This window comes from Solanum dulcamara, chromosome 7 (assembly GCF_947179165.1).
Source record: "Solanum dulcamara chromosome 7, daSolDulc1.2, whole genome shotgun sequence".
Lineage (NCBI taxonomy): Eukaryota > Viridiplantae > Streptophyta > Magnoliopsida > Solanales > Solanaceae > Solanum > Solanum dulcamara.
In genome coordinates, this window is record NC_077243.1 from 2,143,061 (window position 1) to 2,159,439 (window position 16,379).

The following is a 16,379-nucleotide window of genomic DNA, read 5'->3' on the forward strand; positions in this document are numbered from 1 at the left end:
ATTTTCTTCTTCTAAGACAACGGCTGCAATTTCATCGAAAACTAAACTGTCTGTATTATTTGTCAGGTTGATAATGAGTTGATCATGAGAGTCAGACAGACTTTGAAGTAGAAGCTCCGCACGTTCAGTCCCCTTTATTTTGCAACCCATTATTGTAAGTTGCAAAAATAGAGTATTCAAAGTATTGATGTGTTCAGTAATCGACATGGACTCTGTCATTCAAATAGTATACAATCTTCTTTTTAAGAAGATTTTATTTTCCAAAGATTTGGCCTCATACAATCCCGTAAGAGTATCTCATATTCCTTCGCCGTCCGTTTTTCAGCCACACTAGACAACACTTGATCAGCTAGTTTCAAGTGTAGATCAGCAACTGCGTTGCTGTCTTTGTCATTCCACTTGGTGTCATCAATAAAATCTGTGGGCCAGCCTTCAATTGCAGACAAAAGTATTCAGTTATTGGGGAAAAATCTAAGCAATTGTCTTTTCTGAGTATCGCTTTTATTTTTATTTTCTACAATGAGAAATTAGTCCCATTGAATTTTTCAACGTCAAACTTAATCGTACTCGACATTGTTATTTGCTTCACACCTTTCTAGATCATTTCTGAATATTTTTGCAAACAATCGTGACAAACTATACCATCACTAAAATTAACTATTCACGTGAATAGTACGTGAATAGTACTATTCACGAAAATTTACTATTCACGAACAGTACCTTCGCATAAAACAGACAGAATAACCGAGGGCTCTGATACCACTGTTGGGAGGAGAAAGCACCACAACTAAAGTTTGATATGACAATAAATATAAAAATAAATTGAACACGAGAATTTTAAGTGAAAACCCATCAAACAGATAGAGGAGAAAAACCCACGGGGTTGAAGGATCTCACTATTAAAATATGAAGTACACTGCTCTCAAATACAAGAAGAAAACAACAATTAACACTTCTCTCTTGTAAACGAAACAACTACTAAGGAGGATATTCAAGACTAAAATATTTATCATTGTGTATAACTCTCTTTGTATTCTTACTCTCTCTTTCTGGGATGATTTAAAATGAGGGCAGAATGCCCTCTATTTATAAGAAACAAAAATGCGTTTCTGTCAAAAGAGGAACGCATTTTCTATGCGTTTAATTGTCAAAAGAAGAAAAATGCGTTTCTACCAATTTTCTTTTTTCCTTGTACGCATTCTTTTTTTTAAAAAAAAGAAGCAGCAATTGTTGACTTCTTTTTCTTTCATTTTTCAAAAAAGGAGCAGCAATTGGTGACTTCTTTTTCTTTCTTCTTTAGTATACAATTCGCTTACTTTCGGAAATAAACGATGCAGTTTAATATAAACAGCCTGGAGTAGTATAATATTAGTTAAGTAGCAGCAGGATGAAAGAATAATATCATTGTAATGCATCAAAGGCACCAAAATGTGTAAGACCAACGTTTTACAACTAAATTTAAACATGATATGCACATCGAACTTTAGAAAGAAATTTATAAGGTCTCTATAGGATTTTTGGCACAATTACATAAATAATATATTATATTACATTAATTATGAGATATATCTTTATCAAAAATAGCATTAATTTTGTTATCCCAAATAGTAAAACATAATAAATACACATTTTCTCTTTTATTTCTCTCTTTTTTTTTTTCCGGCCATTTTCTCTCTCTTTCTTTTCTTTTCTTCTTTATCTCTCTCTCTCTCTCCTTTTTCTATCTTCCCCTCTCTCCTTCTTCTCTTTTTCCTTTTTTGGTCACTTTTTTTCTCTCTCTTTTCTTTCTCTCTCTTTTAAAAATAATAATTAATTATTTTAATTTAAATCTTAATTTTGAATTGGATATTACGAAAATGAAAATTTTATTATTTTTTAAATTAATTTTTTTTTTATGTAAATACATATATAATGTATTTCTAACCCAATAAAAGAAATAAATATAAACGATAATTATAATACATTTTGAATTTAATATATTATACATATTGTAGACATTTTGTAATGTAGGTGATGAATACATAATTAAAATATTCTTAATACAATGATAAATTTTAGCATCTTTAATAAGCAAAAAAATTAAAAATAATTATAGGCATGTTTCAATGCACGTGGTGAATAAATAACTAAAATATGTGTGAATTTCAAACATTCTAGTACTATTCAAATTAATTTACGTTATTAGAAATGTATTAAATTTTTTGAAATAACAACAATCGAATTCATAACAATGTATAATATTGAATTCGAATTGTAATACATTTTGAATTCAATATATTATATAGGCATCTTTCAATGCACATGCTAAATATACAACTAAAATATTTTTAATACAACAATATATTCCGTTAATAAGAGAAAAAATAAAAAATAATTATAATAGATTTTGAATTCAATATATTATAATTAAAACGTGGTGAATATATAATTAAAATATTTTTAATACAAATATATTATAAGTATTATGTGTGAATTTAAAATATTTTGATACTATTTTAAATTAATTTTAAAGTAGAATATTTGTTTATTATTTTTAAAAGAGGAAAAAAGAGAAAAATGGAAGAAAAAAAAGAGAGAGAAGAAGGAGAAACATGTGCACAAAGAGAGAGGAAAATGGGGGAAAAAAGAGGAGGAGAAACAGGGGCTCAAAGATAGAGAGAGAGGGATCGAGGGTGTGTAATGCGGTGATTATAGTTATTAATTAAGCTAAATATGTTATAGATCGTAATTAAAAAAAAAGTATCCTAAAAAAGGTAATTATTAATCTAAAAGAGTTTATTTATGTAATTTTCCCATTTGAATTTTGATCACACAGGTTCCTACAAACCCAATGGGCCAAAAGGCCCAATACAAGTCATTTGATGTCTCAGATGTTTGCTGGCCCTCCTTAGGCTGATTGTATTTAGGCCTAAACAAGTGAAAATAATGTTACCACATTGAACGTTTTCGCCTTAAGCCCACTATAATGTAACAAGTATAGTTGAGCAAGAATCTAAGGTCTATGATACTTGTAAGGGAAACTTATGTGAACATATACTTCGGCCAACTAGTTTATCAACATGATCGAAGCATATACTATCTATATACTTCATTTGTATATATTGTGTATACTATATATGTAAATTAAATATATATGTATATGTATGTTAAATATAAAATAAACACTACTTATACACTATGTACATATTTTATTAACTAATAGTCGACTGCTATTTGACTCTAATTTTTCCTACTTGTAAATGATTAATTTTACTTTATTAATGGGCTCTCAAAATATTTCTCTTGAAAACTTATAATTATTTTAAATTCCAAGCAAAACAAAAAAGAAAAAGAAAAGGGCATATAATAGCATGAAGAAGCAATAATTGAGGAAGCATTGTGTAGTAATAGATTACCAATTGTCAAGGAGAAGGCACGTGCATTGTTAAGCAACCACGCGATGACCTTACACGTGCAACCATGTTAGCACTGTTGACGCACGTGTGAGAAGCATCAAAGGAAAAAAAAAAAGACATTAGGTAAAGAGTTCGTGAGAAACCTAAGGCAATAAGCTCACAAACAATGGGTTTTGTATCTAATATCCAGCTACACATTTAAGCAAATTGCAAGCTTGTATTAAAATAAAGGTGCAAGTATATAGTATACAATAAAAGAAGGTCGTTTGATATAATTTAAACTCAGCCTTTTATCCGCTTCAGAGGTTAATCAATAGGGAAATTCGTATTTTTTTTATCTTCCTCTAAAAAATGCTTTTTCATGGGCATCTTCTATTCAAAAGGATCTTACTCAATTCAATAGAAACTTAACTTCTACCCCACTTTTTTTCTTTTCAAGCTAAATTGTTGGGACGGACTTTTTATAGGGATTCAAGCTTGTGAAATGCTTTATCATTCTTACTAAAGAGTAAAATTCAACTGGCTTTTGACACAGATGCGAAGCAAGTCTATGTGAAAAGGATAAGAGTTCGATCTATAATTTTATTAGTTCGTTAGTGTGAAAATATTATTGCTGAAGCTAACAAAATGGGACAAGAATAGTTAAAATTATCTGTAAGAAAGTTGTTTCGAAAGACTAAAATATTTTTGAATTAATGTAGAAAAAAAAATTACTCATACGAGAGGCGTTTATAGTTAGTTAGCAGGAGCGGAGCTAGTTAGGTTAGGTCAAACTCCAGCAACTTTGTTCTAAATTCTGTAATTGTAAAGGGGATAGATACATAAAGCATTCGACGTTCGCAGATGAGAAAGATTGTACTCAATGGAGTGTGAAAAAATTATTGAATATACAAATTATTAATCTAAGAAGCCCAATAACTTTAAAGGACTGAAATCTCAAATTTATAAACTTTAAATTCTGACCCTATCTTTGTTTGTTAGAGAACTTTTAATACAACAACAACAATCCAGTGAAATCTCACAATATGGGGTTTGGGGAGGGTAGAGTATACGCAGACTTTACTCCTACCAATGTAGGACGGTTGTTTCCAGGAGACGCTCGGCTCAATAAAAGCATAAAAATTGGTCAGATACAGTTAAGAAAATCAAAGCTCTATGAGCTAACAAATAACTAATGCATCACAGATAAAAATAGAATAATCGAAATATAGAAAGTATTATATAATAACAGAAATTCGAGTACAAAAAATTGTAATGCACTACTACGCCTACGAATAGGGTAGAACAACGAGACTATGTGCTAGCCTTTTACCCTGATGTGGGTCCTCCACACCTTCCTATCTATGGTCATGTCCTCTGTAAGCTGTAACTGCGCCATGTTCCGTCTAATCACTTCTCCCCAATACTTCTTCGGCCTACCCCTACCTCTTCTGTAACCATCCATGGCCAACCTCTCACACCTACCTCTTCACATGCCCAAACCATCTCAGTCGCATTTCTCTCATCTTGTCTCCCACCGAGGCCACTCTCACCTTGTCTCGAATAACCTCATTTCTAATCCTGTCACTCCTGGTGTGCCCACACATTCATCTCAATATTTTCATCTCGACAACTTTCATCTTTTGAACGTGAGAGGTCTTGACTGGCCAGCACTCCGCCCCATACAACATAGCCGGTCTAACCACCACTCTGTAAAACTTGCCCTTAAGTTGTGGTGACACCTTCTTGTCACATAACACTCCGGAATGTTAGAGAACTTTTAATATTTTCATTAATAGTTTTCACTTTTATTTTTTGATTGGTGTAATATTGTTATGAATTGAATTTAAACATATATGTTTTTTCTTAATAAAACTTATTATGGTATGAATCTAAATTTGTTAGAGTCTAAATCTATCGATATTGTTAAACTATAAAACAGCAACTGTGCCTTGGCCTTTTGAATGAAGAATTGAATATGTAGCCTCTTTAGTTTAAAAGTCAGTCACATGATAGCTGACAATATCCCTATCCTTTGTCACGTGCTTAGTCGGACCCCACGAACCCACTTAATGCCCCCACACATCTTAACTTACACTTTGTCCCGACATATTTATTTATTTTTTTGTCAGTTCAGCTAAAAAATTACACATCTTAAGTTCTATTTCATCAATTAATGTATTAATTTTGAAATATTGCGAAGTCTTTTTATATTTATTAAATTTTGTATTCAGTAAAATTCTATAACATAAATTGAGATGAAAGAAATACTTTAGATTCAATTAATAACTATATCAAAATTTGATATTTTAAATTTTTTTGAAAGTTATTAAATTTTAAATTACTAATTTATATTTTTTTATATGTAAAAATAAATAGAAAATTGAAACTAAATGCTACTAAATTGAATGGAACTGGTAACTAATTCTCAAGATTCCTCCGAGAGTAGCGGTATAGTAGAAGAAGAGGATACTGTTAAAAGAAAAATAAAAGACAAAAAAAGTAAAAGAGGAAAGCTGGGAGAAAAGGTGGGCGAATGATTGGTTGTTAATGTAAACTAACTTTATCTGTTTTTAACTGAGTTTTCACCTTGGGATTTGTAATATTATCCCGCCCTGTAATAATTCTTATTACAAAACTCCATCACCCATCCAAAAGATCAAAAAATAAAGAAGAAAAAGAAAAGCAAAAGATTATGCTACAGAAATTGCGCTAAGTCACTGATACATCTGTTGAGAATTTCACTACTTTTAGAATTTAATGTTTATGAGTTTTTCTAAATTGTCAATGAAGTCGTAATTTGTTTGTGCTGTTAGATAGTTGAGTAATCGAACAGAGCTGAATATTTATGAAAAAATGGCGAATTAAACAATAAATTGGGAGTCTTTATCCAAACTGTAAATGAAAGATACAAAATGAAACTTCCAATATTGAAACGTGAATTCATCATGACTGAGCAATTTGAACCAGATTGAGCTGTAATGTTCGTGCTTAAACGTGGGTTAAGGAATATATTAACATGAGAGTTAAGAAGGTAAACAAAGTACTAATAATAGAGTTAAAAAATAGTAGTACCCAGGAAACAGCTAAAACTTTATTTTTAAAAATAAAACAGGGGACAAAGCGCAATTCCCGATGGATTAAGGCAAAGTTAATACATGTAATAATAATAATACATAGAAAAAGAAAAAAAACAGAGGAATCCGGCTGTAAACTTGGACTCTAATGGTAGCTTCACGGCGACAAAACCTGCTGGATCGATTCTTAAGGGTAAAGGGGTTGTATCATTTTAACTATTTCATTATCTTTCTTAATCCACTTCATTAATTTCCATTTTAATTTGTTAATTAATTACAGTAAGTACTAATTAACATTAATTGTACGGACAAAAAAGATAAATCCATACAGATTCTGCATTTAAATTATTTGCACAGCATATGACTGCCACGACATCCAATTTTAGAACCTTTAGTATTCAACTTTTGACCTTATAAAACAAAGTTTCAAACTCTAAAATTCTAAAGTAATCCTTTACTTACCACAAAGATAAAAGTAAAATTTGAAATCATTATCAAAACATTTAGTGGTAACTGGTAAGCTTTCAAATTTGCTTAAGAATTCATTTTATTTTATTTTTGCACTATAAAGAAAAGTAGTAATAGTACTTAAAATACAAGCATGTCAAGGGAAAATGAAACAACTTTACAGAAGTAGCAAGTGACTGTAATTTTTATTATTTAAATTGTGCTATAAAAAAGGGAGAGGTAATAAAATATGCTTAAAAAAATAATAAGAAGAATGTGTAATTTACGAAAAAGACCTTCATTACACTTATGAAAAGCCCACTGACCCGGACCCCTTACTTTTAGCTCTGGAGCACTTGTCTGTCCTCTTCACACTCAATTCCTTCATTCTCTCTTCCTTTTTCTCAGCTTCCGATTCTCCCTATAAAGAATAAGTCTCAAACGTACCGTTACTTTGCTTCTCCTTAAGCGTTTTACTCTCTCCCAATTCTTACACTACACACAACTTCTTCTTTCTCTCTCTTTTTTTTTTTCTAACAATGGAAGCATCGGATTTCTTCGTCAGCGGCTTTTTCTCACATGCCGGAGACGAACAAAATCCGAATAACAACAATAATAATAATAACGGAAATAATTTTTCTGTGGATGATCTTTTGGTTATCCCTAAGGAAGATGAAGTGATGGCCGACGCATTTTTCAACAGTATTACGGGAAATTCTGCTGATTCTTCCACCGTTACCGTCGTTGACAGCTGTAATTCCTCTGTTTCTGGTGGAGATGGCCAATTCAACGGCAACCTGAGCTGCCGCAGCTTCACCGATGCTCCGTTTCCTAACAGCGAACTCTGCGTTCCGGTAATTACTCTGCGTATCACTCGAGAAGATTGTTTCGTTTAATTTTTCCGCCAATTTCGGTATCAAATTATTATTTGGTGGTAATTATTTTGGTTCTTCCTCTTGGATTGACCATAATAATGTGTGAGAATTTGTTCTGTAGCGTAATGATTTCAATAAATTATCCCGTGTTAAATGCAAATAATTCATGCACCGTTTATATAGATTCCAAATTCATATAGTACTTTAGTTTGATTTTTGGTTGATATTCTGAAAATTCAGTGAATTTAACTGAGAATTTTTATTTGTATGTTTGTAACAGTTCGATGACTTGGCTGAGCTTGAATGGCTCTCAAACTTTGTGGAGGAATCATTCTCAAGTGACGACGTTCAAAATCTTCAATTCATTCCTGTAGCAAAGATTAATTCCTCCACCATCACCACCGACAGTTCCTCCTCCGCCACCACAATTTCAAACGGAACTAACTCGCCACCTGCCTTTCCTGCTGACACCTCTGTACCTGGAAAAGCTCGCAGCAAGCGCTCACGCGCCGCTCCCTGCGACTGGTCCTCACGCCTCCAGTTGCTCTTATCCCCTGCCACGTCATCATCGGAGAGTACCAACGTCTCTGCTACTAACACTACTCTCGCCATGGCCAAAGCCAGCAAAGCTCCATCGAAGAAGCGAGAGAGCATGGAAACGCCGGGACGGAAATGCCTGCACTGTGCTTCTGATAAGACACCGCAGTGGCGCACAGGTCCTTTGGGTCCAAAGACTCTGTGTAATGCATGTGGAGTTAGGTACAAGTCCGGTAGGCTTGTGCCGGAATATCGTCCGGCGTCGAGTCCAACGTTTATCTCGGCGAGGCACTCGAATTCCCATCGGAAAGTTCTGGAGCTCCGGAGGCAAAAGGATCTCCAGAGACACCAAGCACATCACCAGCATCAGTTGCTTAATCAATCCTCAATTTTCGGTGTATCAAACGGTGGTGATGAATTCTTGCTTCATCATCACCAAAATTGTGGTCCAAATTTCAGGCATCTCATCTAGTGTCAGTCAGCTAGTGTAGGGGATAACTACTTTGCACTTTTCTCGTTTTAAAAGTTTGAATTAACATCCCATTTTCCTAATTCCATCTAGTTTTAGAAATTAAAAAATGTTCAGGATATGAAGAGAGAGGAGGAAAAAAAAAGGTTCCTATCAATCCCAGGAGCCCCAAAAGGGGAAAAAAAGATTAAATGCGAAATAGAAATTAGAATTTTGTAACGTTTCTCATAATTTTAGTATTAATTTATTAGATTCATTTTAAGACTTGTTTTGTCAAATATTTTTACGTTATTATATCTTGTTTCGTTTCGTTTGTATTTGGTAATCATTTCAGGACTATATCAATATATCAACAACATAAAAATAAGTGTATAGTATACTTTAAGTCAGAGGAAAGATAACTACAAATATGATTTAAGTCTTATGCATGATTCAACATCATCTTTTCGACATTTATATTTTATACCATTCTATTAAGGAATTGTTTGGTTGGTGAACTAGTTAGAGTCTATATAAAAAGTACAAATTAGTAATCTACCTAAAAAGCAAGAGAGTTGCCGGTAATGACAAAGATAAAATTTTATTAAGAAACGTAAAATATACTATGTAATTTTGCACTAAAAAGGTTTCAATTGCCATTCTTGAATATGTACAAAGTATATAACATATGCAAATCGTAGTATATAAATAATGTATACTTCAACAATATTGATAAACTAGATGGCGAAAGAATACATTTACTTATTTTTCTTTACATATTGGTTTGACAAGGGTTAAGGAATTAGATTTTATTCGTTTGTTGACAAATGAAGTAAAGAGATTAAAAAAAAAAATAGTATCTGTAAATAATAAGCTGGAAAGTGGGTGAGGGGGGATGATCGATGCAAGCAAATTGTGCATTTGTCAATGAGGCATGGGCCATTGTGCCATAACTTGAAAACTTGAAAGGTGAGAAATTTGCACATGGAGGGCTCACGGGCTCAACTAATAAATTTCCTGTCTCAACTTCCATTACTATTATTTTCAAAAGCTATAACACCACTTCTTCTTTATTTTTCGAAAATAGTAAAAACAAAAATAGAAGTTTGGTATTGTATCTTTTCATTGGGTAGTGCAATCTAAATTCTAAGACTATATATATATTTCACCGACTTCTACATAGATAGCTTGCTAGAAAATGAGTATAATAGGTGTACTAAGAGGTTATAATTTTTTTTTAAAAAAAAAATACAAGAAAGAAAAAGAAAAAGGTCGAAAGTCTAATCTCATGAATATTCCACTTTTGACGAAGAAATGGCTTTGGGCGGAATTAATTTATTTTTAAAAGCTAGCTTATGAAATAAAAATTGTCCACGACTATACAAAAGATCTCAACACATATAATTAAAAAATTGATGTAGAACTCTAACACTCTCATGTTCAGGACTAAACATATGTAGCTTGAATAATATAAGATGGACTCCCAAAATTGAGTAAACAATGAACTGTGACGAACCTAACTCTAATTCAATGATAATTAAATAAATGATCATAGCCTAACTTAACTACTAGCTAACTAATGCAGATTAAGGCGATCCAATGGCTGTTCAAATTATATAAAAAGATCTCCCCGTCAATTTAGTCGATTTTATTATTAAAAAAATGCCGTTGTTTAATTTAGTCGATTCTATGTATTAATTGATGACCCATACTTTCTCAAATTCTAAATGAAATGAATAAAGAAAATATAGCATAGATTTCAGTGACTATATATTTAGGCCTATGAAATTAAGTATGGGGATAAAAAAATAAAAATGAAGAAGAATATCGTGCAGGATACGAAGTAGCTGCATGGAATTGCGTTGAGAATCAATGTAGGAAAAGAACGAGGAGCGGTTTTGATTAATAACCAGTAGCAAAATTTTCAAGAGAATAATAAATTGATTAGTAATTATATAAAATTAGTGGTATAGTACTATGTTAAATACTCTCTGTTCTCTTTTACTTGTCAAAAATTTCATAATTTGATTTTTCTTTTTACTTATCAAATTTGACAAATCAAGAAAAGTACAATCTTTTTTTTACCTATTGTTGGTAAAATTACAAAATTACAAATTACAATTAAAAAAAATTAATGAAGAAAATAAATTTCACTTCTTGGCTGAGGCGCGGATATCTCGCTTTCTTTAAGGAGATTCAAGTCCACTGCAGCAAATCTTTTCATCGGTCCAGCAATAATCCTCTTTACTTGTCCCTACAACAACCTTATCACAAAATGTAACTCAACAAACTCTGGACAAGAGTTGAATTTAAAGCTCCACAAAAAAAAAACACCTCCCTTCAAACAATAAGAACTCTTTTTTTTTGACAAACTTAATGCACTCAATGTTTTCTTCCATTTTGAAACAAAGAAGACCTCTCTATTTATAGGAGAGGAAATCATTCAAAGATGAAAAAATAATGGAATGCCATCATTATCACCATTATGATTTAGTGCACAACTTATTAGTGATAATTAGGTTAAAATACATAATGGAATGATTAATCCTGCACTAACTAAAGATGATAATGAAATGCATTTTTATGCACTAAAGAGAGAATTATAACATATGCCACTTATACAAATTAATATCACTCAATATTGATATTAATATGCTAAAACTAACACCTATTATACCCTCAATTCATTGAGAGAGTTAATATCTTTGGTATTAAAATATTTTGGAATTTGAATTATTGCTTTAGTGATAAATAAAGATAAAATGGTAAATTTACCATATCAATAATTGATTTATTAATAAATATGTCAAGTCAAAAATTGATAAGTAAAAGAGAAAATTGAATATGTAGTGGGGATAACCTAGGTCAAAGGACGAGCTATATATATCTATATATTAGATAAAAAATAATTATACACTAATATTTGGCCCCTATATAATTGTCTACTCGATCCTAGACATTTGCACTTCTGAAGGGGGCCACTACGTTATCTTTACCCAATCTCTCTATTATTTGCTCCAAGGTAAGTCCAACTATATTAAGTTATATAATCAAAAAAATTTATTGAGAATATTTAAAATATATATAACTTTGAACTTATATATGCAATATAAAATTTTGATGAAGGGGGTTCAGGTCCGTCTATGTATGATTTCCCTGACGATTTATGTAGTATAGTTTGACTGAATATAACAAAGTTTTCAAAAAAAAGAAATAGAAGTTTTAAGAATTAATGATTTAAAACAAGTCTTACAGACTATAGATTATCCAATTACGGGTAAATAAGAATCTTAAAGTTGAATTAATATTTTTAAATAACTGTGGCAATATTTTTCATGGAAATTTTCATTTCTAAAAAGATAATGTACCTATAAATTGAAATAGAGGAGGTGTTATACATGATACTCTCCAAAAAGCAGAGTTGAAGGTTAGGAGATGCATGCATGTACAAGGCAGTGCAATTCTTCTTTGATTTGACTCGTTAAAACGATAACAAAAATTGTCATTCTTTTCTTTTTTATAACATATAAATTTATTGGGACTATCTCGTGCTTACGTGCATATTGACTAATTTTACAGAACGTATGCATCGGACTGCCTTTTTTTTTTTTATACATAAGTATTTCTCCTTGGAATTCTCTTATGTTTAAAGGTGTTTTGTATAATAAGGTCCATAAATCGTGTTTAGTAAATGAAATGGACATCGACCCAAATATGATAATTTAGTATATAATTCTCTTATATATCTTCCCCTATAATTCCATTTATTATGTATTGGTACGGTGCTTTAAATAAAAGAAAACTATAGCCCCCCCCCCCCCCCCGCTTCCTCATGTGTGTATGAACCCGTTTGGATGAGCTTAAAAAAAGTAATTTTAATGTATGAAGTGCTTTTAGAACTTTGAAGTGCTGAAAGTTATTTTTAAAAATAAGCAGTTGAGTGTTTGAATAAAAGTGCTTATGTTGAAAATAAGTGTTTGAATTTAAGGGTTAAAAGAATAAAAAGGGTAGTTTGGAAATTTAGTTAAAATATATGGTATATAAAAGTAATTTTCATGGTCAAACAAAATGGCTTTAATCACTTAGAAAAAAAAAGTTAGAAATCCTAACTTTTCATTTTTGATTGATTTTAAGAACTTTATGGCTTAAAGTTAGCGTTAGGCAAACAAGTCCAAAAGCTAAAAAAGGGGTTTTAAGTTAATTTTGACCAACTTAAAGCTCATCCAAACGTACTATATATATATATACTAGCTACTAGAATGTGAAGAAACAAGAAAATTGAAATGAAAGAGACAAGTATGGGAGCCAACTGTTCCTGCATGGGTGTTTAACTAATATGAACCCACACAAATAAATAGTACTTGAAGGTACAATGTATGTACACACACAAACGTCCAACAAAAATACTGTATGGTCAGGGATACACTCATGTGAATGTAACTCGTATATATATTTATTATTGGAAAAAAAAACTTCTAGAGTATATGCTAATAGTTTAAATTCTTTTCATATAAGGTATGATTATTTACAAAAAATAGGATTGCATAGTGACCTAAAAAAATAAAACACATTATTTGCTATAACATATTTGAAAATGCACGTAAAATAATATTCTTTAAACTGTCTGCATATATAAGATAGAAATTATATTTTCTTAGGGGAGTAGACATGCATGTGGTGAGGAAAGATGAAGCACATGGAAATAAGTGAAATGTAGTGTGTGGATAATATATCCAAAGGTGTTCATGTCGTCTCTAGGGATCTTTCCATGTTATTTGGTAATACGTTTCAATTATTCTTGTCTCCCTATATACCTCTTTTGTGACATTGACTCTTTACGATATTACATATCACAAATATTATTAATTAATTAATTTCTTCCATATATAAAACCTTCCATATATTTTTGGTAAGTTTTCGTATGAAATTATTTTTAGTTATATGATAATGTACAATTTTTATTTATTTTTGTAATATTAATTAAGTCAGAATTCAGGAATTTAGTTGTATGTGTTTTAGATCACAATTCATGGTATCAAGTCGCCCAAAATACATCCATAAGTAAACCATATAAAAATTAAAATTTATAATCTTGAAAATAAAATAAATTGTGACATAATAATACAATTAGTCGCATATTTTTTTTAAAACAAGAAAAGTAGTGGGGAAAAAGGATGAGAGAGCAAGAAGGCGTCAAATCAAAATCATGAATTTGGTGGAAACTTAATAGCTAGACCACATCATTAATAAGGTGAATTAGTGGTAAACTATCAGCTGTGTTTATGCCAAATAATTAAAAGCTGATATATAAATGTATAATTGCCAGTGCTAAATTGCTTTTCTCATTGCTAAAGTTTGGTGAGAAATCTTCTTTCACGTAATGAGTGATATGATGATATTGCTCCAACCAGTCTAACCAATTCAAAAAGGAACAGTGAATAAACCATAATGATCAAATTAAACATGTCCATATGAAGGATTTATCAAAGGAAAAAAAACACCACAAATCTTAATTGTGAATTGCACTAAATATGTTATTATTGTTGTTCGCAAGAGGTTATACATATAAGAAGATGGGCGAAATAATTAAGAAAGATGGGAGTCACATGACTTGTTTAATTACACATTATTATAACATCAAGTCCGTAGACTAGCTTATGTTTATAAAATCAAATACAGAATCAATTACTCTTAAAATATTCTACCAAAAAATCTTAATTAATTGGACAAGACACTCGCTGAAGGAACTTACTAAAATTTCTGCACTCTTAACACTTTTATATATAATTATGAGTTCAGAACTTAAACAAAAAATAGCATTAAATATAGTTATAATTAAACATATACATTTCGTGTAAAAAATATTAAGTTTAATTGAATCGGTTGATCAATTTATATAAATTGCATTTGCCTATGCTTGATATATCGAAACACTCCAAATTAATGAGAAGAAAAGTGGAAATGCCATGCACCATTAAAATCAGCAGAACTAATCATGTAGTAGTTCATTGTTTACACACTATAATAACCATATTCAATTAACTAAAAATGACATATATATATATAGGACATAGGTTCAAGAATTTCATTTGCATATGCAAAGACTTAAGTAAGAAGCAATTCATTTGAGTTAAAGGGTTATAAAGAGCTTTCCAGATACTTATCGGCACCAAATATAATTTTTATGTCTTGGTAATTAAAAACTTAAATTAAAGTCGGAACATATATGATTGAGTGACAAACGTGTGTACATTGAACGCCAGTAAAATTTTCATTTTGGCCATAAAGAATTTTTATCATTTAGATTTTTGTTTTCGGCCATAAGTAGCTAAGAATGAATGTTATTTGGGCCATAATTATATATGTACATGCAATTTTATCTAGTGATCCTAATTTATTAGTTTTTCTTGCAAGCTTAATATATCATTTTGACTAACTTCCAAATAGCAGGTATTTGAAATTAATTAGAAGAAAAAATACTTACCTAAACTGGGATTATAGACTGATCTAGTCTGTCACACTACCATCACGTGTATGGACATATCAAATTAGTAATTAATAAGCTAAGATCAGTGATTAGGTTCTCTAAGTTGAAGATTAGTTGAATAAATTTCAGGCTTACCAAATGTAACAAGCCAAAGAAATTAGGTGAAAAATCCAATTTTACAGCTAAAAAAAGAAGAAAAAGATAGGGCACATGCTTCTGGACATTGCTTGCATGTGCAGAAAAGACTACAGGGATTAGAGAGTTGATATAACTATTATTAATGGGTGATTAAGTAAAAGTGGTCCCGTTAATGTAAACTTAATTATAATTGCTATAATTCAATCCAGTATATAAGTTTGCTTAGTTAATGTCGTAATCAAATTAAACTAGGTTAATATTTTTTCTTCTATTTACACAGTGCTTCGTGTGTCATATTGTCGTTATAAATGTAACCAACCAAAAATACAGTTGCATAAAGGGCTGGTCCAAGAGCACCACACCTCCTATTGATAAAAGAAGGTAAAAACTTAACAGGTATAGTCGAACTGAATTGTTTGCTTTTAAGTAAGGTGGATAATAAGTGGATGTATCCGCACTCAAGCAGGGGCGGAGCTACAACCATCCAAGGATGGTCATATGAACATTCTTCATCGGATTTTTTTTCCTGAATATATAAATTAAAGATAGATGATTTTGGATGTATACCAATTGTTGAACACCCTCAACACATTATGGAGAGATAGCCTAGTTCGTGGGTTCGAGCCCAAGTTCTTACACTTTACTGAAAGTTTTCTTTTTACTCATCAAAACAAGCCAAGGGCTCATTTAAAGTGTTTGAATTTGTCCTTTTAAATTAAAAAATAATTACTAATTTTTTATTTTTTTTAATTAAAAAAATTACTCACCCTTGTCCTAAAAGTATTTGACGAGAATTCTAGCTTCGCCACTGCACTCAAGGGTGTGACCTAGTTATTAATAAAGTGGTTTAGAGACATGACGTTACAGAGTTACTTGGTACATGTTGTCCAAATACCACGGTCATTAATAAAATAAGTAGATGTATCCATATCTAGCCTACTTAAAAAAATATATTTTTGTATTATTTTGATAAGTTTTTCTTATAATTCAATTAAG

General features: G+C 31.0%; 1 protein-coding gene across 1 annotated transcript; it reads left to right on the top strand.

Moving 5' to 3' along the window:
- The first annotated feature begins 7,241 nt into the window (after positions 1-7,241).
- On the top strand, positions 7,242-8,942 carry LOC129894981 (GATA transcription factor 12-like). Its single transcript, XM_055970584.1, has 2 exons — positions 7,242-7,752; positions 8,054-8,942. The coding sequence occupies exons 1-2, from the start codon at positions 7,438-7,440 to the stop codon at positions 8,780-8,782; spliced, it is 1,044 nt and encodes a 347-aa protein (XP_055826559.1). The 5' UTR covers positions 7,242-7,437; the 3' UTR covers positions 8,783-8,942.
- The last annotated feature ends 7,437 nt before the right edge of the window (positions 8,943-16,379 follow it).

Coding starts and splice junctions, on each gene's coding strand:
- LOC129894981 (XM_055970584.1), top strand. CDS start 7,438: ATGGAAGCATCGGATTTCTTCGTCAGCGGCTTTTTCTCACATGCCGGA. Junction 7,753..8,053: donor ACAGCGAACTCTGCGTTCCG/GTAATTACTCTG, acceptor TGTTTGTAACAG/TTCGATGACTTGGCTGAGCT.